Source organism: Anopheles moucheti, chromosome 3, assembly GCF_943734755.1.
Source record: "Anopheles moucheti chromosome 3, idAnoMoucSN_F20_07, whole genome shotgun sequence".
NCBI classification, from domain to species: Eukaryota; Metazoa; Arthropoda; class Insecta; order Diptera; family Culicidae; genus Anopheles; species Anopheles moucheti.
The window spans coordinates 81,064,009-81,091,522 of NC_069141.1; the positions used below are offsets into that span (position 1 = coordinate 81,064,009).

General features: G+C 43.5%; 1 protein-coding gene across 6 annotated transcripts in view; it reads left to right on the forward strand.

Annotated features, from left to right (window-relative positions):
• Positions 1–27,514, forward strand: part of LOC128305494 (poly(rC)-binding protein 3) — a 63,165-nt gene that overhangs the window by 15,935 nt on the left and 19,716 nt on the right. For all 6 annotated transcript variants that reach the window (XR_008287462.1, XM_053042966.1, XM_053042967.1 and 3 more), the window contains exons 3-6: positions 20,178–20,234; positions 23,237–23,353; positions 23,468–23,564; positions 23,639–23,802. Coding sequence is in view for 5 of the 6 variants with exons in the window: in XM_053042966.1 (XP_052898926.1) it covers positions 20,178–20,234; positions 23,237–23,353; positions 23,468–23,564; positions 23,639–23,802 (435 nt within the window). In the remaining variant the exon portion in view is untranslated. The remainder of the gene's footprint in view (positions 1–20,177; positions 20,235–23,236; positions 23,354–23,467; positions 23,565–23,638; positions 23,803–27,514) is intronic.

A 27,514-nucleotide genomic window follows, 5' to 3' on the forward strand; every position in this document is an offset into this window, starting at 1 on the left:
TTGCATTTACGGTCCGATCAGTCTGACTTTTTGGTCCAAATCTTGAACTCTCTATCCCCTATAGCGTTGATGAGTAAAGTGAACGCGAACGGAGAGACGCCGTTGCAGTTGCAGCAATTGCCTCGTAGGGCGTGTTTCAAATTTTGGGGGATGAACTGTCCACATCTCGGGTGACGTAGAATTAATACGTTCCTTTGGAGTAAATGCCAGCCAACAGAAGCACAGAAGCTTTACATGGTGCTATCGCAAAAGGTATGCTGCACTGCTGCAACGTCAGTCTAGACATGGCATCAAAATAGCGAGACCCGGTCCGTTTAGTGGAGCTCTTTATAGAATGCACTACCCCGGCGACACGATCACCTTTAAGTGATGGACGCAATAATACGGCTTAAAGAGCGGCCACCACCAGGGGGAGTGCAGGGTTTTATGGTTTAATGCTTGGCTATGAATTCCGAGTTAGCATCTTTTGTTTGTCCTTGCACACCAAAATGCCGCCAGTAATAGTTTGCGCACAGCATTTCCTTGTGTCGTGACGCGCGATCGGCGCAATTTCTAATTAGATGCAAGCGGAATTTGGGCCCACCTCCTCCGGTAGTGGAATGTGTGTATGTGTGCAGATCGCTAATCCCTGTGCCGCCAGAGCTTGTTGGGGCTGTATGTATATCCCTAGAAATGTGGAGCACATTTCGCCAACAGCAGACGGGATTTTTGGTGCTCGTTGGCGAGCAGAGAGGCCGCCACACCGGCCCAACAAAGAGAGTGCCGGAGTGTGGTGTGACGATGGTGAAAGTTTGTGTCAAGGTGATCATCGTGAGCTGTGTGATTTATGGTTAATTAAATTAATTGAATTGCACGCCAGCATGTGCTTGTGTGCATGCTGTGTCCACATTTCGTCGTTGGTGGTATTTGTGGACGTAGTTTTTGACAAATAAAAGATGAAGATGCATCGTATCGAGGGCAATTGTTAGCATAGTTCGATATATAATATTGAATAGATTTCTTTATTGCTAGCATATTCGAACGTCCTTTTTGCTATTGGTTACGTCATCAACCAGGTAGAAGTAATGCACCTGTCAGAAAAACAAGTCCACTCCATCATGAGCTCACCATGATAATAAACGCAGACGGGAACCGTCAGTAGCACACGTGTCTTTCCACGACATACCGGGTTACCTGTCAGTGACAGGCGTTTTGAAATCCTTGAACTATTTGCACAGGTAAAGCGTAATTCTTATCATTGCTATTGATTGTATACTACTTGCTACCTTGACACAACATCTACAATATTCCTGTCTATTTTGCGCATAAGTTTATTGCTAAATTATTAACATACACAGTTTTATATATGTTCAAACTTTAACGTAATCACGGCTAATCATTGGCTCCAAAGTGTTTGATGCATAAAGCTAATAAACAGGCGGAGCTGTGGTTTCGTAAATTATCTAAGTTATCGTATTACAAACTAAATTGATTCGAGTCATTCGAATTGATGGAAAGTGAGACTATTAAAACAGGTTCCGATTTGCCGATAACTGATTGGTCGTGATACCCTTGAAGAATTTTGGATCTTTCAATTTAAAACTGACGCTTCGGTGATTAGGGACTCTTGATTTATGACTTAAAAACTGTGGATGTTGAAATGATTTAATGAGGCCTTAATCCTCGTAGACTCTATTTTTATGTGAAATTCTTATCTGCCAAATCATCGGCAATTTTATTTAATTGTTATACCCACCAGATTACGATATTTCCGATGTGTGTTCCAATATTAGTAAATATTTGTTAATTTTCTTTGCAATCTTTTGCACTTTCTTTTTTTTTCAATCTTTCGTCACATCCTTTTATCGTTTTTTAATAAAAAATAATTTTTATGTTACAAATATACTGTTATACTGTTGTTATACTATCAGATACTTACTTTAGTAGTGTTCTAGGTTAAAAAAGGTGCCTTATTTTACATAAAGTGATCAATTCTGATTCTCAGGTTTTTTTTATTTAAATCCAACATATTTTATTGTATAATTTAATAAGCAATGAATATTTGTTGTTAAAGCATATAGTTCTTTTAATATACCTCTTCTATATAGTACAGATATTGCTATTCACACTTTGACTACTGTAGGGAACCGTCGTTATCCGTTCAGTGCATGGAATGTTCACACACAAACGCTGTAATAAAAACGCTGTTGGGTTTAATTAAATTTTGTTAACTCCTGGTTGCGCTTGACGACTTTATGACTTTTCACCGTTGACTGATTCCTGTTAAGTAGCGTTCCGTGTGATCCGTGTGTCTCCGTTTGCTGTTTGTGTGCGATGATATATATAATAACACCCTTTCGTCTATCCGGGCTGAGCCGCCGTATGAGCCTAGTGCAATGCCTGCCCAACACAAAGTATGGGCGCATTTTTACGGATTCAGCGGCAATTGAATTACGGAAAAGCTGGCATGTGATTTTTGTGCAAAAATCCTTTCCCATTTAAAGGAACGTGTGCCGCCGCACACACGGGGGAGCCTGACGGAATGGGAAATGTGTCGCGTAAACGGAACCGGAGATGGTAGGGCAGGCAGAGACGCATTGTACGCCATTTCGGTACACAGGATTCGTTATCGCTTCCTACTTTGGTAGTAGCGAAAATGGTGGTCCGCGCGCTGCTGCTGCTGCTGCGGCACCGGTCGTTGGCCGCACCGCGCGTAAGGGAGTTGTTGTTTGCCTCGTAATTAAATCTAATGTGTCGGTGCAAATGGGGTGTAAATTAAAATTGAAAAATTTAATTTCATAATCTAATTACTGCCATTGTTTTCGGTGTGTGCAATCTGCTGCTGCTGCTGTTGCTGCTTGTGCCTGCACTACTTGATGTTGACCGATCTTTCGTGCCCGTGGAAGGTGCAAGTTTATTAAACTTCATGCATGCACAACGATTCCAATAGCAGCATCAGAATACGTATCGGTTATTGCCACACTCATTTAAAGCCGTGGCTCAGAAATTCAATTCACAAACAATCAAAAAAAAAAAAAGGCGTTCCGTTGAGGTGTACTGCAAAAAGAAGCTTTTCCCTAGGGCACTCGGAAGCTTTTCCCGTATCGGTAGCGATGATACCGATGGCTGTCCTCCTGCTGGTTCATCAACCGTGGCTTTTACATCCTCGTTCCTGCTGTGGTGCCCGTTACGATTCGCCGGTCTGTTCTGTTCTGGCCCTGGCTGGTACAGCATTTGCATTCCGTTTGGATAAGGAAAGCGTCTATCGACAAAGAGCAAATGAAATGTGCCCCGGCAAGCGTACGCCGTGATTCCGCCGCCGCTGCCTAATTGAATTGGATTCATTCTTTCCCATAATTGGAAAGTTCATTCCGATCGATTTCAAACTAGCAAATCCGGAGCAAAACATTCACTGAAAAGAAAAACAGAACATTTATGAAACGTTCCCGTTCATCCATCTCTTCGGTACGGCTCGTGGCTCACAGCAGCGCCCTAAAGGAACACATCGGAATGTGCTGCCGATGTTCGTTTTTTTGTGTGTGTTGTTGCCTAATAGTCTAGTACAAATCAACCTTTACCCCCGAACCTTACGACTGGCGGCATATTTGATTGGGTATGCTGTTCCAATTATGTTGCTCCAGACGGTAGGTAAATGTTAGCATAGACGATTTTTGGAACTCTCGATACTCGCCTGTCATCTGTTTCATCCTGCACGTGATTTGCAAGTTGCTTGTGTGGAAAACCATCTGTAAAATGATAATACCAGCAAATCCTACAGCAACGGGATACATCATGTGAAGGTTTGATAATGATAATTGTACGCTGGAAAAACTCCTGCCCCAACATATTGCATAACGCAATTGGTAAACAGGTTTCAGGAGGCTAGAAGCTTTACGGCGATAAAAGTTATTTAACCTGTTTCACAACTTTGTGCCCCCCCCCCTCCGTCGAGATCAAGTTCTATTTCTTGGGCTTGAGCTATATTCTACATTTCAACGATACGATGATGATGACGGTGTTCTACCGGTTTCGAAAACTACGGGTGATAGGCCTTTCTTTCGACTCCACTCGACTCCACTCTCTCTCTGGCATTGTGGAGATGGGGCACTACTGCTAACAGCACAAAAACAATCAACTAATTGCTCTTGGCTCGGGAAAACTCGGTTCTCCAAGTTAACGAAGAACGAACGAACAAGTGATATTGCATTCCATTTCGGATCGCCGCCTGTCCTGTTTCTCACCAGGAAAATTATCCTGGACAAACGGATATGCTTTTACCGGCTTGTGTATGCGTATGTGAGGCTGTGGTTCTCAATAGTATTAATACAATACAATGGTTTTGAAGAAATCACGTAAACTACTAGTACTTTACTTTAATAATTTTCATCAAGAGATGAATTGTCTTCAAAAACTTATTTTGACAGCAATTTTACAAACGATCGACCACTGCTGCTGAGGATATCCTTTGCGCCCCCCAAACAACCTCATACAGGTTGATTATTGGGGCATGTCTTAAGCAATCAGTGATGGGAAGTCGTACAGGTATTTATGGCCGAAGACACTTGGTGTACTCATGATTGCACCGCGCATTACAACGCTTTCGCCCCATCTATAAATTCAGCCGAATGTCCGACGCTGTTGTTCCACTTATCGTAATCATGCTCCAGGAACAGTTCGCTCGGCCCATGGCATTGGGATGGCATAATCCACTGGCCATTCGGGGGCACTCCCGGTCGTTGTTGGCCATCATCATATTACACAAATGAGATGCTGATGCGTCTTGCAATGCAACCCATCGGACGGTAAATAATTGATGCTCTCACATCGGGCCATCGTACGGTTTCGGGATACGTGGGCATCCCGTGTGTGTGTATAGCCAGCTTATAAACTCGTGAGGTCTGTGGGCTCGTAATCGACCATCTCCATTTGCTGACTGTGCATCCCCCCCCCCCCCCCCCTGGTTCCTGTGCGTTGTCGGCAGCATAACTCCGTAAGCATTCGTGTATCGTCACGCGTTATCTTCGAATGTCGAAAGCAGCAGTACTCGTATCGATTGAAAACGGTACATACACAGCGCGCCCTCCATTGAACCTATTGATCAGCTCGATTAAGAGATCATGATGGTAGTGAAGAGGGGAGAGAGAGGAGAGTAAGGGGGAGGGGGGGGGGGGGAGCAGGACATGCGCGCATCCTCTCAGGCTGTTCCATCTTCCCATCTAAGCTCCGTTTGGATTGTTCAAGAACTGATAACGAATAACTTGATTTGTTGCGATTACATCACGGCCGCCGCCGGTTTGCACGATCCTCTCCCCCCGTGTGTCGTCCGTGGGTGCATGCCTGCGCTTTAGGTTGCAGTTTGCATTGAGCGGTGGCTGTATTGAAAGCTCTTTGGCGGGTTGCATTTGCCGTATAAGGCAACCGTGCGCGGCGGCCCGGTACTTGTACGGGCGCATAGTTGGCAGATGGGAAAACGTTTGACATTTCCCTTCAAAGTACACCCGACAATACGGGCCTCCCCACAGAGACAGACAGACAGACAAGAAGCATTCCTTCTATGGCGGAAGAGCCCGAAGAATTAGCATCCGATGACAGCACGACAATAGCAATTTGTTTCGTACGCCGATACTCTTTCCTAAATGTTATTCATAGTTTATGAAGTTTTTCGAATTTCAATTCCACTGTTGACGTTGACGACGCGATACGTTTTAGTTTGTTTCAGTATATGCATGCTTTTAGTAACCACATAGAAGCATAAAATGGTAGTGTATTCCAGTAAGAGGAACAATATTTTTGCGAAAATCTCAACAAAGCTCTTACTTCTTCCATTGGTTGCTTCGGGAAATAGCATCGTTGTCTGCCCGACAAAGCTCACCTTTCAATGCATTTGAAAAGATAAACATTTTTCTGGGAAAAGAGAGAAAGTTCCGCTAACCAGCAACAACAAGAACGAAAAAAAAATCCTAGAAAAGTTAAGATAACGATTGTGTCCTGTCATTGCCACAAAAGACTCAACAAACATCGTCATCTGGATGTTTTGTGTATGGGTGGACAACGGTGGGGACGGAAAGGCAAAGGAGAGGAAGAAATGTGGCGACAAAACGAAAACCAATGCGCGTGGTTTTTCCAGGTGGGGTAGTTCCCGGACAAGGGCAGCATATTTTTGGCAAAGGAAGAAAAGCGCAACAGCAGCAGCACCAGTTTGAGGCCCGGAAGCGAAACTCATCCCCGTAGAGGGCGACGGTGTGGCAGGGTAACGGGGGTTTTCCTTTGCACACCACGTAGCATCCTATCCGTGAATAAAATGGAAGAACACAACAACAAACATCATCGTATTCACCTCCGCACACCACCACCACACCGTTATCGATAGAAAAGTCAGTCCCTGTAGTGTACTATCAACCACCTACCCTACCTGTGGGTGGATTGTACTGCGGGGGTGGGGTGGTGGGGGGGAACCCTGAAAGGCAAGTCCTTTCTTCACACGCCAGAAGCAAATGGGAGTGTGCTTTTGGCATGGTCGCCACACACCACCACCACCATGATGGTGGGTTATACCTTGGCGAGAAGAAGGTACCGATACGATATTATTTCTCGGTTTACATATCGAAACTTTTTTAATTAACTTTTTCCCTTATTTTCGTCTCATATTGTACTTTTTATTCTGCTCTGCCGTCGTTTGTTGTTTGTTGTTTCCCCATTTTTGCGATGCCATTTTATCGAAACACATTCTCAGATCCCTTTTTGGACCGTTCAAATGGGAGTTCTGTCATATTTACGTGTGTGGGGCTGGGACACAACTTTTTTTTTACCTTTTATTTACTTCTTTTTAGTTAAAATGTTTTTGTAATTTTAAGGATTTTGGCACCGTTTTTCGTGCCCTGGGTGGTTTGGTTTTAAAGCATAATTTGTTAAGTAATATTTTTTGCATTTTAACTCTACTGTCAGAATGTTGCAATGTTTTCTTCTTTCGGATTCTGGACACGGATGGGATTTGGTGCCGATGCTACCGTGTGGCGACATCTCTGGACCACCGGAGCTGACTGTGGCTTTTAACCGATTTATATTTTAGGTTTAAAACGGGGAAACGTAGAATTTTCCGCTCCCTGCTTAGTTTTGCACAAATTAGCCATAAGCCTGCTTTAAAACCACAGAAGGAATCACACTCCTCCGGTGTTTTACCTTGGCCACCTCTCAAACATCCCCCCCCCCCCCTTTTGAACTTCACGTGAACCTATCCGTTGTTCCATCCTCAGGTCAGGAAAATTACACACTTTTCGCCTGTCGGTCGGTCGGTTTCTGTGAACCTTTCATTTTCATTTTAGAATTCATTTTTAGCCCGTAAGCTCCATGTGTGTAGCCTCAACGCTTTCTGCCCCTAGCTGGGCGAAGGGAAGAAAGTATTGTACCCACGGTCCTTATTGCATTTTCGTGTCGTTTGTGTCGAGTTTGGACTAGAACGAAGCTATTTGCTCGTTGTCCGTTTACCAACCAGCCCAACTGCTGTGGCCCCCCCAGCATCATCATAATTCGGGGGTGGATAACACTTTCCGGCACTTTCAAAACCCATCGCCCCGTTCTGGTTCTCTGGTGGCCGAGTTTTCTGGTCGACAATATGTGTGCCTAATATTTTGCATTTTTGGCGACGGTCAAGCAAGGAAACGGACTCCCATTGCGGGGGAATTTGGTTTGGGGGTGTGTGTGCTCTTCTCTTTCTTTCTCTCTCTCGATCTCTCTCTCTAGTACGCCAATGAACACCATCTAAACTAGATCCCAAAATCACAGATCCGAAGGCGAAGAGACTGTCGTTCACTTGTGATGTGTGATGAGTGTTCGCTGAATCTCTGCGTTTTGAAATGTTTTGTCCGAGCTGGGGGCTCGGTCGGTCGAGTACGGCATGGCACATGGTTTGAAGAAAACCAATTATCCTGGATTAATGTGTGGTCGTAGCCTAACCATTTTGCGGAACACTTTCTGGGTCGGGTTTTCTGTATGCGACCACCACACAGCAGCGGCCGTATGTAATGGAAACAGCAATTGCGGTCGATACATTACAACAAGCACTAATCGGAGTGATTTGACAGTAGTTAGAGACAAGAGTAGTGACATAAAAATGATACGTAATGTAATATGTTTAGCATAAAATGGAATGAATTGTATGCTTTTTTGTACGTCTGTTATGGGAATGTTTGCTGAATGAATATAGTTGAACTACTTTTGGAGCTTCAACTCGTGGACCTGCCTTTTTCTGGGATTCTTTAAATTTGTCTCTCCGCAGGCGAATAGCTCCGGTCTTGATCTGACGTGATGATGGTGTCTAGCACTAAAAACACCTCCCCCTCGATCAGTGTGGTTCTATGAGGCCGGAAAAAGCAACTTCAAAATGAAAAACCATGTATTTGTCCGGGGCATTTTGAGTAATTTTGGTAATACATTTTTGCTATTTCAGTATCACTCTTGACTCCAATAAAGTTCCAGCAGTTATCAGCAGCTCTGCCCCCAACCACCCCAAACCCGCCTTCCTGCAACATGGTGGGAGCATTTTATTTCTCAATCCCTCAGCTATTTTCGATCATGATGTTCAAACGAACCTTGTTACCATTATTTTTCATGTTCGGGGCAAAGTAAAAAAAGGGGGGGCACGGCTTGTTGTACAGAAACCCCTCCTCCCCCTCTGTGTCCGCCTGTCAGCAGGTCGTCCCATCGCAAAGTACACCAAATGGATGTGTCTTCTTCTGTACGCCTTTGCTCGAGGGCAGCTGCAAAAATTGAAACCAACGCGCGCCAGCATCCACAATGGCTGAGTGGAACCGAAAATTGTTCAAGCGTGTGGCAACCGGCCCCCGCAACCGGGGGCGCTTGATAACGCTTCTCAAAACCACCTCCACCGCTGCAGGAGGAGCAGCGCGCGTTGATCGACCAAAACGACGACAACAAAAAAAAGTCAACCTTTAAGGGCGGAGAGCGAGACAATGTGATCTCGAAGCGTTGGCTCCACCCCGAAGTAATACGCACAGTGCCTAGGAGGCCGCCTAGAATCTAACTTTCGGATCCTTGAAGCTCGCTCGCATCCCACCCCCCTCCACCTAGAAAAACGCCCACACAATTGAAGGATCTTTCACGACGATGTAAAATTGACTAGCGCAATGTTTGGAAACCGAAGAAGGTGGAATATAATTTTCAAAGGAATACATTTTTGTTCTCTCTCTCTCTTCCTTTCCCTTTTCTTTCACCTGCTGTTGTTGTACGGTTTCATGCTCCCCTGGGGGGCTTCGGCAGAAGAAGTAATGTTTTCGTAACCTGATGTGTTTCCCATAATTAAAAAGCAGCAGCAGCAGCAAGCAAGGGCGCGCGCGCGCCCCGGCATTCTCAATGTTTGCAAAATGCTGGCGTTTTTTTTTTGTTGTTGTTGTGCGTGCAATTTTCGGATGGTAAACGATCAAAGAAAGCGGAACACGCACACACACGCACACAAAAAACGGTGAAATTTAAATAATTAAAAGAAGGGCCCAAGCTTTTCTGCTTTTGATGCAAAGATGTCGACAGGCGAAAGGGAAAATGGAACCTTCGGCTTACTTAATAAGGGAGTAATCAGAAACATCACATTCGCATGATAATTCCCATCGGAAATCGCACATTGGTATTGGTTCTTCATCTGTTGGAGGTTGCTTACATTGCATTGCTGGAAGGGTTTGCGTGTCGAGGCATCCATCATTGCGAAACCACCTGTGTGTGTAGACGAAAGAAGTGTCATCAGGATCACCTCAATTTTTCTGATTGTTTCTGAAAACTGCTGGAATTAAATTATTATAGTTAACTGAATACTACTAAATTTGTCTCAAAACGAACAAAGACTTTGGCAAGGACTCTCAACACTCAGTTACATCTCAACCCTCGTAGGGGTACTAGAACTTTCAAACACAAAAGATCGTTCAAACGCGCATAATCCAACACTCCTGAATAGTTTTTAAATGTCGTATATCTATTTCTTTTTTAATCATGAAGAATCGTGATAGTCCTTTAGTCCTAAAACAGACTGCTCATACATCATCATATTGGGTTGACTTACATCCAACTGTAAGGAGGATCCATGAAGATTTCATAAAAATTTGACTTTACGTTAAGTTAAACCCCTCACTCCCTTTCGCGCAAGTTAAAGCGAAATTTAGTTCATCAATCATTCGGTAATTCCGGGCACATCACAGCATTAAGCCCAGCGACGGAAGCAGAATGATTTGAATTTATTATTTAACGGAGAGACGACGGTATTACCTCCTACAGTGCAACAACACCGGCGGCTGCTCGGGTGGTAGAGATGTTTGACAGTGTGAGAGGGGAATGAAAGTGATTTGTAATTAATTACTCGATAGCTTATCGTGCAGCCCAGGATTGGATTGGATTCTAGTGAGGGAATTTCTGGAAACTGTTGCAACTCACGACGACGGCACTGGGGAAGAAAGCAGATGTGAACACGGTTGGTTTCGTTGTTGGTGTGTTGAGGAAAAATACTTTTAATTCAAGAAAAATCTTCAAAAAAAAAAACAAAGTATTAGCCATAAATTGCCACTGTTGAAGAGGTCAGTTTATAAATCTTGTAGAAATGGTTTAAGTGTGTGTCTGTGTCACCATCATGATAAACATAATATTACGCCAGTTAATTATGTTGCTGCAAATGTATATAAATGACGCCCAATCGTTTTACGCGCGGAACAAGACGGTATTCGTTTGTGCAATTTCCCTCTCGTGTGGGGTCGTCGTTGTAGTAGGGAGTGTGAAACAAGTCTGCTGAAAATTGCTTCCTACAGCCTAATTTCCTGCACGTGCTTCTTCTTCACATCGCCGCCAGTACCACCAGCAACTCCCCCAAGGGCCCTGGGCTGAAAATCTCCTAGGGAGAGTGGAAAAGATAAACTAGCGGGAAGGAGCTGAGAACCGTGAGATCGGTACTACCGCCAATGGGCAGAGCTTAATTCGTGTCTCCTGCGTATCCAATTTTCCGCCAATATGCGCCGTTAATGCTCGCTATTGATTTTCGGCCGTGGTGTTGCTGTGCTTGAAGATTTCCTCCTTCTGCCCCCAGTGTTAACGTCAACGAGGTTCCGAAGCAGTAACTGCCGTGAACCCAACAAACCCAAAAAACATGACTTTAATCACGATCATGCTCTACAAATTCTCCTACACCAATGAAATGAACGGTAATGGTGAAAACCCCCTCTCATTTGCAAAACGACGCGCGATGTACGCAATCAAAATGCGATACTATCATCGCTTCGATAATTATGTGAATACAAGGGGTAATTGTGTATCGAGAGTGCGCGCTCTCGAACCGCCAAGTACAAATGATCCGCCGCGATCACCACTTGCGTCGGAGGAAGTTTGACTGCGCGCTTGTTGAAAAATCAATGGGAATTATTTCGTCTTGAATCCCTCATTAGAACCTCTTACACCACGAGCTACCAATTGGCTCTCAATAAGAGCCTTTCCCTGCGAGGGCACATGTTTTTCAGCCCTTAATTGCTTATTAGTGCAATATTTTCCCTTGTATGTGGGTGCTCAACTTCCTCAAAAGTATCAAAGGAACCGAACAAATCCATCCTAAATTCGCGTACTGTCAACTTACCCTGAGATTGGTGCTTACTCACGCATCGTCACATCGGTCCACGAAAGTGGAGTGGATGTCTCGTCTTTTTGCTCGTCTCTAATAGCAATTCCTGCTGGCCCGTTTTGTGGCAACGTTGTTTTTTTTTCGCCCGTTGTTGTTTATACTTGCCGATTTATGGCTGCTACAGGCAGGCAGTGGCACACGCTGTTTAGTGAAACGCATGCAAAAGGTTATTAAAGTGTGTGTTGTGCCCGTGAACAACACGGGTTTCTTAGAAAAATGGGCTACCGAAGAATCAACACGCGCTCTACGGCAAAATCGGGCAGATAAATCGGTGTGTATTTTAAAAAGGAACACGCTAAACATATCAAAGAGCGCAGAATGATAATTATATTCGCGTGGACGCGCGAACCGCGGCGTTTTTGTTTATAAATATCTAGCAGGAATAAAAAAGAAATATCAAGGTGTGTACACGGGTGTACCTTTTACTTGAATCGTGTGTGTGTGTGTGAAAGATATTGGAGTTGTTTAAGCATAAAGCGCGGCTCAACTCTTCTAACACACCACACACCGCGGTTTGGGAGAAAGTCTCGCCCTCCGTCCGTCCGACTGCTGCCTGCTTTGCCGTGATGAGCGCAGCAGAAACCGGACCAGACGACGACGACGCTATTCTAAATTTATCCCCCAAAAGTGTGTGCTCCGTACTACAACGCGCAAGAAACCCCCCGGTTTTTGTTGTGCGGCCAGGAGGGGGTGCTCGCTGACAGAATTTAGCAATAAAATTGTTACTCCCCATACCATTTATTACTCCATCGGCGGATAGCGGCATAGAGGTGGTATATCGTTCATCACGATAAACGGTGTCTCTCTCTCGGTCGCTAAGCCATCATCCCTCCGGTGGTACGATGCAACCCTGCCGCCGACTGGCGCGTTATGAGGCACACCATAGATCATCTTGTGTGATAAAATTTCACTTTCCGTAATGTGCACCTGCCGAAGAAGAAGAGATGATGCACACACACAGCAGGGTCTTGCTGCGTACGGAAATTCGATCACATCTTTTTTCCCATTCATTCGACGATTGCTGGATTTAAGTGCTTATAAATAATAACGGCTGGTTTTTCTCTTCTCGCTTCCGTTGCAGGTAATGAAGAAAATGGAACGCATGACGAAAACATACTTCCTTGGTAAGATTAATAGATTTCGTCAACAGCATCGATTGCAGCAGAGGAGGTTCTATTGGTTCTATTGCAATATATTTCCATTTTAAATGAAAGGTTTAAAAGAATATTTTGGATTGATTTGTAATTTTTAATTGCGGCCAACAATGCCACATCGAGCATACTTCAAATTCGTGCGATAAAACTTCAAAATGGTGCTATTAGTTTGTGATTTCTTTAATCGCATGTTATAGAACCTATTTTCATTTTATCTCATTTAATACAACCAATACAGCAAGATACTTTTTTTTAAAGTTATAGTTTTATTTATATTTTTATCTACAGCCTTAAGTGTTCAGCTTTTTATAAATGATACCAGTAGAGAACTAATTAAAATAAGATCCACGGGGTCGATTATGTTGTGTTGTTAGAGCACAAAGAACGTGTGAAAAATTGAGTTAAATAATTCAACATACATATTTTCTAAAATCACTATCTTAATGATAAAAATCGATATTGTTTTTCGGTTTTAAAAATTAGCTATTTAAATTATTATAGACACTTCTCAGAAGATGCATATGAACTGGAAAAAAACATAAAGAAATTGGGAAATTTATGGAAAATTTAAAATTATTTATTTATTTTTATTTATGAAGAACGGCCAATAGGCCGTATTGCTTAGAACTAAAGGTGACTTAGTCTAGTATACCATTCACATTCGTCTGAAGACATTTCCTTCTCCCAACAGTGAAAGATCACCTTATCCCGGGTGTCCTAGGTCGGAAAATTTAAATAATTAAACTTTAAATATATTGACTTGCTAAGATGTTTAAAAGAAAATAATGTATCAGCTCTCAAGTTTCATACCATTAGGGTTAAATTTCGTTCCCCTGGGATATAATGGATTAATGTTTAAACTGTGTGTACCATGTATCATGTAAGGTCAAATTGTATTGCATTATTATCAAGCTTCGTTCAATGCTCTCTCCTCTGTGGCGTGTTCGAAGTTTGCCATAACAAAACAATTTTTATCATTCGATTAACTCGTTTTTCATTCGGAAGCTAATACAATTTATTTTCTCACGCGATTGAATCGCCGATCTGTGCGGGGATGGAGATGCGCGCTCAATAACACACATTGCGTGTCGGTTTGTTTGACGCCCTTTCTTTTTCCCATCTTTCAATCATGCTGCGCTCTGTGTGTTATATCTGGCAGCCACAGCAGCAGCAGCACCATCGCGCGATCACGATTTTCCTTTCCTGGCATACGTGGCCGAGTTTACCTGGTTGATAAAACCACCGGTAAGAGAACAGAAACACCATTTTAAGGTGGCATCATTTTCCCGATTCCGTGTAAAACACGACAAATGAGATTTGATTTTTTTACCCTCCCCCTTTGATGCGCATTAATTGACCCGGAGATATTTTTCCGCCAGGTTGGGGGGGAAAACTTGTCGATATAAGAATGCTGTGGAAAACTGTAAATGATCCCCCGTAACGCTATTGCTTCCTCTCTCTTTTTCTCGGTTGCACTGCAATCATTTTCCCTCAGATACCCGTTCTAAGTCACGAATCTCGTTCAATTGCCAAACCGGTTACAAATTAGCTCGCTCCGGTGCCCGATTGGAGCTGTGCCCGAAAGATGCTGCTGAGGCTGCCTCGTGTCGTCCCCTCGTTTTGATGACCGTGTTGGGAAATGGATAGCCGCATGTTTGCAGAAAAAAAACCACACCATTAATGACGTGTCTCAGGCAATATGATGAAGGTGTGGTGTGGCGAATGAAAAGCAGGTCAATATGGGGCGAAGCGTATCGTCCTCCCGCTTTCCGTGTGTACCGTACCGGTGGGATCCGGCCGGCACCGGACAAGAGCGCACATGAAAGCAAATTAATTTCGAGGGCATGTTTGACACGGGAGAAAAATAGCCCCAGTCATCGTTCCTCTTCCCCGTGGTGGTACCATTTTATGGTTATAACTCACTTACCTGTCTCCCAGCGGATGGATGAGTTCTGTTCTGGTTTCTGGAACGAGCACAGGGCAGGATCGTACGATGTACGTACCGTCTACGGGTGGATGCGATTGAAGGTTTAAAGTTCCGTCTCCCAGACCCGATCGCTAGAGTTTATGTTGCCATTTGCGATAAAAATCTTCCACCATATCTATCCGTGCATTGGACAACAGCAACAACAACAGCACGCACGTCACGTGCCATCGTGTTCTGGTTGGCTAACTTCCGGAACCGAAATCTGACGAACGAAAGTAATGGGTGGTGGTGGGGTTGATCATTTGGCACAAATGAGCGAGAGAGAGATGGGCACGGTGGAGGTTTCAGGTGGGGTAAATGGGTGGCCTCCTCAGTGTGGAGGTGGAGGATAGAAACACAAAAATTCTGTGGTCCGCCGGGATTATGGTCGTCTCCCAAACATGGTACCAACCACAAAACCAGCACCGAAGGGGCATATGTCGACAAGACCATCGAGGGCAAGGTAACAGTCGTCGTACGCCCTTTGCTAAATCACCATATTTTTTTTCACCCCCGTAGCAAAAGGACACTCAACGGTGGCGCTTGGTACGCGCGCGTGCCTTGCAAAAGGCGGAAGTTTCGCGGCGGAAGTCTGTGGAGTGACACACAGAACACAATTTTTCCCATTACCAGCCCGGCAGGGTTAGAAACAGGAGAGCCATAATTCATACTAAATTGTTTGGCTTATTACCGGAGTGAATATTTATGGGGATCGTGTTGTGTCCAACAGGCGAGTTTTGTGTGTGTGGGAGGCAGGATATACCAGCATCAGCGGGGTATGGCCAAAGGCTGTTGTTGTTGGTTGGTGCACACAAGCCTTTGCTTTCGTTTACGCGTGTCGGGGTTAAGGTTAACGGTCTCTAACTGCCGGCTCACTGGCTTGAGCGCGCACGGATCCTCGTGAGGAGGAGGAAAAAAAGCCCCAGTAATAATAAAATCCAAACGACCGCGGTAAGGTTGCGCTCTGAAATGGATGTTACTGCTGCCAAGCAGAGGAGGATGAAGCGAAAATAAGGCCCTTTCTTTGCCCTGACACAAAACCCGATCGTCGTGTCGTCCGGATCCCGGTCACGGCACCACACACCGTTCGCGGAACCTCCCGAGATTATGACGCGGCGCTGCGCGAATGCGGCGTTGCGTGAAAATTGAAATAAATTTTAACCAACCTGAGGAAGGCATAAAGTATTCATTCATTTTTTCTGCGCTTTGCGCCGCCTCCCCACGGTCACCACGTTTTTACGCACTTTTTCCACACAGTCTCTGTGTTTTGCTGCCGCTTAATGAGCACGAGCGACGAGAGTATATGATCATGGTGGTGGTAGTGGTGCTGCAGAGCCAGCCAGCCAGCCAGCATGATGTATCTGCACCCACTGCCCAAAGGGCTGCTAGAGCAGTGTAACGCTATAAAAGATGCTGTAAAGGAGGGGTGCGTTATGGTGCGTTACATCCTTCATCTCGTTCGCGTTGGGTCGGGTTATGTAGCAATTTTGTGTGTAGACATACTTTTTAAAATTTATTACTAAAGTTATCGGTGTATTGTGTACGATGGCCCCATCCTTCCCCCCCTCCGGTGAGGTCCGAATGAAGTTATTCCGGGTCGGGAAAATTAATCGCGGGAAAAAGGGTTTTCCTGATTAATTCTTTCCTTAACCATTTTGGTTAGTGCCCGAGTTTTTAGGGTTTTTTCTCAATACCAGACGAGATAAAAAAATGAACTAATAATTACCAGCGAACAATCCGGTTCCGGTAAAACCGGTATTATATTTGCAGGCTTGAGGATATTGTTTTTTTTGTTTAAAGCATCAAACATTCTTGAGGTTAATTAATAACCTCTTGTGTGATTAAAGTTTGGTGAAGAAAGAAAAAAAATTACCTCACATTAAACAACATTACTAATACATTTTATATAGCCCAACTGTAATTCCGCCTGTGTGCGGATGTAGTTACAATTGCGACAAAACAAGAGAACTCTCACATACCTTCGATTGGAGAACATTTATAATGCTTTTTAACAATGATTTGACGCTTAAGGAAACGTCGTGAAAAACAGTAAACATTAGCTGTTTACGTCAGTCCTTTGACTGTAAATACCCAAGACCCAAGATAGAGAGAAGTGCGATGAGTCAAGGAAAGGCAAAAATATATGGATAGAACTTCGAAGTCCGCCTAACGACCTGAAAGTAAGCGAAAGAAAACAAAATTTACAACGGAAAATGGCCAATTCCTGAGGACATTTTTTTCCCTCCCGTTGTCCTTTTCCGCCCCCCATCCGTTCTTCAGTTGCTCAACCCAAACAGGCAGCGAGAATTTGCCGTTCCTATGAACCATGCCTTCGTGCGTTTCCCTTTGCCGGGGAACCACACCTCACCCCCCCACACACTGTCTTGATATTCTCCGGCGGATATCCGGAAACGAAAAACGGTCGTTCGGTTCAGCCATTCGTCGCGATGTAAACGGGTGTAGTCCACGGATTGTTGGATGCTGCTGGGCCGGGGTACGGGCCCCTCTGTACAACGTACCTGAAATTTTGATCCTGCTGCGGGTAGGGTGGAAATGGACTTGCCAAAAAAAAAATGCCGGATACGCCTGGATAAAAGGGAAAACATTAAATAAACATGAGCATTTGCATAACTGAAAATTAAATAACCGGAGATAAAAGCTGAACCTATACCCGACCTTGTCTTGCCTCACGGGCGCGCGGCCCTGGACCCGGCGTTAGCAAAGTTTTCACTTGAGCTGAGCGCTGGTTTTTGTTCGGTGTTTCAGCTCGCTTTATTCTACCGATTTGAGGAAAATAATTGTGTGTCAAGCAAAAAGTTACATCGTGCGGGGCCACGTGCAGATGTTTTTGTTTTTTGTTTTGTATTAATCTCTGCGTAGACGTTTTATATTAATAGTTCCGTAGGATCCGTTGAAAGTAGCCGCGGGTACACGTACACGTATTTTCTGGTTAATTTAAATCGGATGAGGCTAACAACAAATTAAGTGCAGGTTCGGTGTCGGCTGGTTAGGTGTTTTTTTTTTGTTTGAAAATTGATTTCCTTTAGGGCCAAGGTAATAGGAAATTTTCATTTCTTGTGAGATTTAATCGATACTGTCAATTGTAAATCTTGTACATAAGCTTTCTAAAAGCTTTGTTCATCAACATTGTGCAGCAGCTAAAAAGTTCGTCTCTGTCTCAATTATAGTACGTTGGTGTAAAATCTTTATAGTTGATAATAGTGCTAATGTGACTTCTATTCTTAAAGAATTAATCACACTAATAGTGTACAAAAGTTAACAGGCTGACACGGTTTACAGTCACTGCCAGCGAGAGCAGCTCTCTCGCTACTTCTGCTTAGAAATACGATGCTATTTCGGGTTCGACCCTTTGCCAATCTCGTGCTTTGTATCGTACAAAGTATAATGCACCTTTCCGATGGTAGCCATTCCAATGCCACGGTTCGTTTCACGGGATGCGAAATAAAATGCAGCTTTCGTGGTACGTGGTTTTGCAGCATAACAACACCCCTCCCGTTTGTTCTGCCGGGGGAAGAAGTAGTTCCTTTGCAGACCGATTCTATTTTCCTCCGCCACACAACAACAACCGCAAAGAGAAGAAAGGTTCAGGTGAAGAGTACTTCATTTGTTGTCTTGTGCATCACGGTTTTGCTTGAGCCACACAGGCACCGTGTATTACAGGCGGAACTATGAAAACAATTGCATATGTGAATGCAATTAAAATAAATGTACCGGACCGAACGAAACCCCCCGCCAGAAGACAGCTGCGGTTGATCCATTTTTAACTTTTTTGTTGGTTAGAACTAATGATAGACCACCACACCGGTGGGAATGTTAGTTGCTTGTTGGTGGCTGATCGTGAGCTCCCAGATTTGGACGGTTCCGTGACTTTAAGATGCGTCTTCTTGATGATGCTATCTATGCACTTTTTACGAATGTGTGGGTAATTTATTATTGCGACAATGCAGATGCATCGCATGTTTCCACTTTCTTCGCAGGAATCTTTCTATTTATATGATCTCGTACCAGTAATACCCTGCAGAGATAGTGGTTTCTATCGAAGTATTACTGTGCCGAGGCTTCAAGTGGTGAATTTCCGAAGTAATCCTGAATTTAATTCAACGATCTATCGTTAACGAGAATTATCTAATGATATTCATGTTCCATCGTTTACCTTCCTGCATATAATTCTGAAAGGATGTAACTGCATTTACCATGCTCTAAATGCAATCACAATCAATCAAAATAAAAAAAATAGGGATGAAGAATGTTCATAAAACAATAAAGATTAATTAATTCATTGAATAATTTACAGGAAAATCATATGCAGAATAACTAGAACTCATACAGAAATATTGGCTGAGAGTTCCAGATGAAGATGAGAAAAGATAAGATTCTTAGCCTTTTCCATTGCAATGGCTTACTTGACCCACGTGACCAGATGGTTAAATCCTTCACATGAAATGAATCCTTCACATGTAATTCGTTACACAAGCTTCGGTACATGAAGCATGATCGCCCCGAGACAAGATCATGCGATTTCTTCGTGGAAAAATGTGTTTAAATCCGATTAAAGGCTCACGAATAATTCTCTTGTTTTAACAGCACTGGAAGATTGCTGTATTATTGCATGCAATACAAATTCCTTTTTTTGGTTCTATATGACCATTGCCTGTCCCGTGACCAATTGAGCTTGTGGTAGAATTCAATTATACGGTACGAAATCAACGCAACCCCGTTTGCAAATGTACATCATTAATAATTGTATGCAGCTTGTACCGTGTAAGTGTATCGAATTAAATGTTAATTACGTCTTGATTTATGATCGTGTGGTGAAATTTTGGGTTACTGATAATATGGAAAAAAGGTGGCATGTAACAGATGATTTACTACCTTTTGCCCATTTTGACCTGTGCGCGCGCGATGGCATATTTATTCGCGATACCGGTTCCACTCCTGTTCCACAGGAAACCCGGTGGCGAGCGCAATGCATAAGGAAAAAAGTATTAAAAATCACCCGAAACGTATGGATAATTAATCATGCACAAGGTGCCATATGCAACATGTGGGTAATTAAGTTGTTTCGTTCACTAATGCCACTGTGTCCCCTGTTTCCTTCCCACTGGCAGTTAATCCTGCTGGCCGGCCGGCCCACCTAACACGTTCGATCATAATTAACCGTACACGGAGGATGCAGTGCCAGACACACACACACGCCCACATCGTGATAAAAGCAATTTGTAGACCAATAAACTCTTGTCCCCTTTTATGTTGTGGAAGAAATTGCTGCTGTGTGCCGTTCGATGCGTTCGAATCACTGTGTAGAATAAACATACGCATTCACTCCCGTATTATCTTTAAACTAATGTTTTCCTTCCATTCTTCTGTTTGTTTTCTTTCTCCGTTTCTTGTACAGGAAGTCGGAAGCATTATCGGAAAAAAGGGCGAGATCGTCAAGCGGTTCAGAGAAGAGGTAAGTACTGTCGCGCGATATGGAGCAAACGAAAAGCAATTTCATTTTCCACTGTCTCAACACATGTACACCATTTCGTTTTAGCAGCCATTGTTTCCCTGCCGGATGATTTACGTCGGTGTGTGTGTGTGACCAGTTTGTGCGATGTTTTCGTTTCATCGTTTCCACGCTTTTCCTTCCTTTTGTGACTGTTGGTGCGAACAGATTTTGCATCATCCTTTTTGCGGAAACAACCACCATTGTCGATAAAGCAGAGTGCAGAGTGTAGTAAATCTAGTCACTCGCTGCCACCTGGAAGAACCACCCGGGAACTGCCCTACTGGAGCGTGATCCTGCTATAAGGGAGGAATGTACGATGGCCATATGTCACGTTTCGAATACTTCACGTATGATAAGCTTATTTGTTAGCATGTGGAAGCCATCGATTTTCGGACGTAACATTGTTCTGATTCACATGAACAATGTGGCTAATATCGCTTTTGCTGCCCTCTACACTTTAAGGTCAATCCAATTTGTGAATGCAACGGACTGCTGGCGATTTTTGATTAACATTGAGTTTAATATGTCGTTCAAAGTGCTGTAAAACTTCCAATTGTGTGAAACAACCGAACGCATAAGTTTGTCTTGCATTCATGTTTACCATCCCAATATTCCTCTTGGAAGATACTCACTGTCCTGGTAACTGTTAAACCAAATTAACTCACAGGGGGGTTTTAAAAACTTGTTAAAAAGAACATTTCAGCCGAACACAATTTCCGGGTTTTATTTTATGCACCTAAAACACACGAACAACAACAATGGAAAAAAAAAACTCAAGAAGTATCTTTAGTGGACCTAATTAGTGGCCTCATAATTTTGTTCCTGCTGTCAGCTATCGTTAAATGGGTATCATTACTGGTAGCACGATGTTCGGGATGTCTTGCTTGCGCAACGACGACTACGACGACGACGACGACGAGGAGGATGCTTCGAAATGGAGAACCCAATTGTAGGGCTCTTGTTTCCTTCTTTTGTGTCCTCGCCGTAGTAATGTCATGGGGGTGAAGGTAAGGTAAGGCAACTCTGTTGTCCTGTACAACCCTCCCAGAAACCAGGAGGTCAAACGAAACGAAACAGAAGAAGCAGATACTTCAGAATGGTTACACCAAACGATAGTTAAGCTCATTTGCAATCATCTTGTTCTTTTGTAGCGAATACTGGTGCACTGAGTAGATGCTCGGAAGCAGACAAAATGTTATTGGAGTCGCGGCAAGCGCGACAATACGCTCTGGAATATGTGGAAAACACAAACGTCTGACGCGGGGAAAGGCACAATCAAAATCCGCGGGGCGACAGTACCAATTGTGGAATGCGATATGCGTTAATGCTTTACGCGAAACCCGAATAGAGGGCCGGAAACCTGGCCGGTATTCCGGCGGCATATAGGTATCTATTTCGGTATCCTGTGCCATTTTGCTGCGAGCATAGCGAAGGAAACGCTAATATGGATTCATTCTATGGGAGCAAAAAGAAAGCGAAAAAAAACCTAGTTCCCGTAGTTAGTTTTCCCATTGAAAGGGAAAATGAAATAATCCCATTATCGAAATTCCAGACCAAATTCCGTTTTTTTTTATCTCTCCTTCGTTCAATATGTGTGCCGTGCATTGATACGGCTCCATTTTCCTTTGCACCACACAAACTACGGTGAGGAAAGTATTATTAAAATCTCATACCAAAAACCAACATGTTTGTTTGTTCACGTACACTTACTCACCTTCGTTGAGTGTGGGCTGTGCTCTGGTGAACGATGTTGATAATGTTCGCTAGACGTGCAGTGATCGCATAGGCCGCGCTTTTTTGTCGTTCCACGTCAAACACGTCCGGAAATGACGTCATTCCTATACGTCCTTTTGATAGATGAACGTGCAAACGTTATTGGACGTTATTACGTTATTGCGTGTGATTGTAAAATTTAAGTTTAGTATTATTATTATAAATTGTTATTTTACCGTAAATAGCAGTTATTATCAATTTAAGCTAAGAATTTATTGACAAAAGGCCTGAATAAAACGTATAACCAAATCGGTTACCGTCCTGACAATCTTGTCGGATGGCGAAACTCTGTTCATAACCTTAATATCTTTGGTGGAGGTTAAATATACTATCGGGACGTAAAGATGGCCAAACAATCATTTCATCGGCTTAGCACAACCGTCAAATAAACGGCGCTTGAATTAAAGCGGAAATCTTTTAAAAATTACGCGTCAACACACAGTGTACGGCGGCTTGATGATGGCCGGAATGAAGGAGCAGAACACAATGAGAGTGAAAGCGACACGAAGTTTTTGGCAAAGGGGGGCAGTAGAGGAGGGGGGGAGGGGAGCGCTTCTGGCCATGAACTTTTCACCGGAATATAAACATCCGCGTCCGCTTCCGGGAGTAGGGAGAGAGCCCCCCCCGCGCTCACAAATGGAAGCGAAGAAAACTTTTGGCCTTTTTATGCTCAAGCATGTGATTTGCTGCTGGATATTTTCGACCTCTGCTGGTCGTTTAGGGTTTTACTTTTTATTTTCGTGTTGCTCTCATCCAATCGTGCTACTTTCGGTTTAGGGGAAGCTTGTTTCGTGGTGTTTTTCACTGCTTTTTTTGTGTACCAAAACGACCACTAGGAGAGTACTACTACTACTACATTGTCGTTTCCTGTGTGTCCCATCCCAAAATCGCCAAATCATAAAGTTTTGTCGTTCCGAAATGCTGTTTAGAGTTTGTTGTTCCACTCTTCTCGATGCTGGAGGCGCATGGTGGCGCATGCCTTGTCTCGTTCGTTCGTTTCCTGCTCGTGCTCATGAGTAATAAAGGCGCTTGAAGCGTTTTCGGCTTGTTCGATGAGCTGGCCAGCAGGACACTTCTTCTTCCCCCACACCCACACAGAACACCACCCCGGCACTTTAAGTGTTCATAATTAAATAAAGTTTTCTAATTTTTTATCATTATTCTTTCGCTTTTACCGGTATCATCCACAGTCCGGCGCAAAAATCAACATATCAGACTGCTCGTGCCCGGAACGAATCGTGACGGTGTCCGGATCGAGAAGTGCGATCTACAAAGCCTTTACACTAATCACGAAGAAGTTCGAAGAGGTACGCTTGCTGACGTTAAATTATGTTGAACATAATAGTTCACTTTTGGCGAAACCTGCAGAGTGTAATGAATTTAATTTCATTATTTCGTTTCTTCCGCTTTTTTCTTAATAGTGGTGTTCCCAGTTTCAAGACAATACGAATACACAGGGCAAACCACAAATTCCAATTCGTCTGATTGTACCAGCTAGTCAGTGTGGCTCTTTGATCGGTAAGTTTCCGAAGGTTTAGTGCGAAGTAGAGCAATTTATTTACAGCAAATCAATTTTGTTTTTTTTTTTACAGGAAAAGGTGGTTCTAAAATCAAAGAAATTCGTGAAATCACCGGCTGCTCGATACAGGTTGCAAGCGAAATGTTGCCAAACTCAACGGAACGAGCCGTTACGCTGAGCGGTTCCGCTGAAGCCATTACGCAATGCATCTATCACATATGCTGTGTCATGCTGGAGGTGAGTAGCTTTTAGTTTAGATTTTGAATTTTAATGTAATGATTTCATTTCAAAATGCTTTAAGGAAAATTTCGTGAAGTCAACTCAATAATTGTCAAGGATAAGCGACTTCGACAAACGTGAAAATAAGAGAATTTCCGTGGTCTGTCTCCTCGGGGACCTCTACTTTTATAGCTATTTGAAAAAGAGTTGATTACTTTTGATGCTGGGTTTTATTCTTTAAAGAGAATTTGCTATCTTAAATTATTCAATTGTTTACATATTTATTCAAAATTTGCTGTTAAATTAACGACAAAACTAATGTTTCAAATAATACTGCGCTTGTTGGCAATCATATCTTTTATCTTGTTCAGAACTAATGGCATTCAACAAATTTGTGCCCCTTTGTATTTTCGTGTGGTATGGCCAATTTAGAGCCTCTAATTAGAGGTCTCCCCTCGCACTACTACTACTAGCGACATTTGCAACCGCGACTAATGGCGCGCTGTGATCTTTTGCATTGCCCAACCGGCATAATGTCGACTCGCCGTCGTCGTCCATCTTTTGATAGTCCCCGGCGTGCGAATGCACATATCCATGCCGAACGACAACAATAAATTTTCCTTGCAAAAGGGCACTTGCTCTGCTGCTCGGCACTCTTGCGCGCCGGTGTTGTGTTGCGCTGTCATCCTACGAACTACTTTCACGATGATTAATCTATCCCCGGCGGTGTGTACGGATGCAAATGCGCGCACGGTATGCGTGCAATGCGTCGTGTCACGGGCCGAATTCATGACCATTATTTCGGGACACGCATCGTTCTTTCACGGCAGGATTGCAAATGGATATGCGTGGCCGCGCACTATGCTATTGTAGACACGGTTGTGATGAAAAGGTTCACTTCCGCTCTTGGATGTTACGTTTAATTTAGATTCTATTGTACTTTCGTGATAGCGAACCTAAAGTTAAATGAACGAATTCAAACTGTTAAACTATCAGCGAGCTAAATTGTGCAACGAGTCTCTAGCAATAAGCAAACAGTTTAAATAAATGTTATGTTCCACAAGCAAATTCATATCGACAATCGTCGAATAAACAATCTTTAAACAGTAAACACTCTCTCCAAAGTTCGAAAGCTTAAAATAAAACAACAGAAACCAGAATTGGCAACTCGAAAGCCACAAACTTACAGCTCACATTGAAAGACTTGGAGCATTCTCACCTTCCAAACCTTTGTTACACAAAAATACCGTTAAAATCGCAAATCCGTTCCCACCGGCGCTCCCCGCCATTTACACACTGCGGCGGCGGCGGGCCACTGTCAACTGAAGATGCCATGATCTTTTCGTTTCGTTTGGATGATAATATAAATGACTGTACAATTTTCTTGGCTGGCAACTTTACCGCTGTGTGAAGAAATGTGGCGGGATTTTGCTTGAAATGGTATTGCAGGCAGATCCGCAAAACTCCCGGGCTCCTCTACACCTTGGTAGGAGAAGGAGGAGGAGTGAAGAGGAGACTTTTTGCAAGTGGAATGAATTGTGCAAACGACTAAAACCGAGCAAACGAGCAAAAGTGGTCGAAAAATGAACTGCGAATGTGATAGAAATTATTTTACCGTGGATATTTTCACCGCTTTTTCCCCCTTCTCGCCCGATCCCGTGGTGGTCGGTAGCCAGCAGCTATATTTTGGCGAGTTGGTTTTCCGGCACACAATCGTCTCTCTGCCGTGCTTATCACTTGAACGTTTTTAGCCGTATGCCGCGCGCTCGTCTGTTCGTTTCTGCTTGGTTTCATTTGAAATTTCCTGGATAGACACTTCCATCATCATCATCGTCCTGGGCGTCCGCGTAGTGGTGTGTAGTGGTTTACTACTTTATTTTCCCGAAAGCGAGCAGAAGAAACTGCTGCTGCCGGCTTTGCTGGGGAAGAAAACGATTGCGGATGAGAAGTACCCGGGTGGTGTGTGTGTGTGTGTTTGTAAGCGAATGGGAAAGAAATAATCCGCTTAGTGTTAACTCGCAATTTATTTAATGAAGTAATTTCGAATGGTGCGGTACGATTATTCGGAATTCTACTGGGATGATGCTGAGCTATACGAATACCCCCCTCAGCTGGCTGCCCTTTCTCCGTAGTAGCTCTTTTGCCGCCACATCAGCGCAAGCTGCATGAAACGCTTTGCAAGGAAAACTTTTCAATGATCTTTTGCGTGTAAGCGGAATAGAAATCGCTTCCACTCTCCCGAGCCTTATTTGTCCGTGGAGAAGATAATTAATAATGTAACGATGGATTTTCGTGATGGTTTTTTGGCATCACACCACGCGGGCTGTGGACAACAATGTGCCTTTTTTTTGTTTGGTTGTTTGTTTTGTTGGGATTTTCCTCTAGAAGAGCCACGAACCGAACTCACTTTCCATTAAAAACTAATGGTTATTTTCTTACCATGTTCGCCAGTCTGGATCGTAGTTTGTTCAGCTTGTGGGTGGTGTATGTAGAGCAACTGATAAAAATGTGGAACCACTCTGTCCTCCCTTTCCGTATCTCTCTCACGGTCTCGACCCGTACATCTCTCACCCCCAAAAATATTTGATAGACGAAGTTCCTATTCTTGGCTCGTTTGTAACACAGCCCGTTTGAGTGGTTCTCCTTCCTATTGCCACCTGGCAATTACCGGCAGCGTGCAAAATGAAAAGAAGCATCGTTAATTATACCTTTTCACTGCCACTAGCTGATTATGAAGTTATAATAACAAATGGGATTTAGGGATTTTTAAAGCTTCCGGGGTCTGTCCGTGAATTCAGTTTCCGTGAAGGGGGGGAGGGAAAGTTTTATTTCAAATTTGTGAGCGAAATTAATCCCCCGGATATGTAATTCCAATCATTTCCGATGCGAGAACTATTACACACCATCTGGTTTTATATTTTGTTTTTGTACGGTGATTACTTTCAATATGTATCATTACTGTACAGCAAATTAATTGCATCCAACATGATTTATCAGATAAATTATAATATTAATTAGGGAATTTGTGGACTGATCGATGGAATGCTGTTTTTCATGCACGAGAATGGAGAATTAATATTCCAAATAACCAGACTACACCTCCTCCTCTGTCAACCGTAATCAATCCGAGGACAAAAGATTAGATTGAAATCTATAAAGTGTTGACAAATAATGCAGCATAGCGCACCAATGAGATCAAACAAAACAAAATCCCCCCCTGCGTAAGATCAAACGACATTTGATGTGTGTGATATTTTCCGCGCGCTTCCGTGCTGGAAATGTGAAATCTGCCAAACAGGTGTAATTTGACTGATAATTCATTGCACCACAAACTAAACCGATAATACCACCCGCTGCCGGTGGCATATTTGGCGCTTGGCATTTCCCTACTCAAGCAGCGTCATTTACACTGTGTGTGTGTGTGTGTGTTATGGCAAATGAATACGCGTATCGGTGAACCCTCCGGGTGGACAAACCGCACATTTCGTAAATTATTCACATATTACAGGTGTCGCCTTGTTGAATTGTTTACCACAATATGGAGCATTACGGCCCCGGTTTGGAAAGGCGAACAAAAAAAATAAATAAAAGCGGAAACATATTTTTATGTGAGCGAGCGGCCGGCCGGCGCTGGCTTATTAATAAACCAAGCGGGAAAACTCGTTCATTTCGTCCCTTTGCGTACCTGGTTGGTCGAATGTCTCCCGAGGGGGACGCAGTGGGTGGGTGG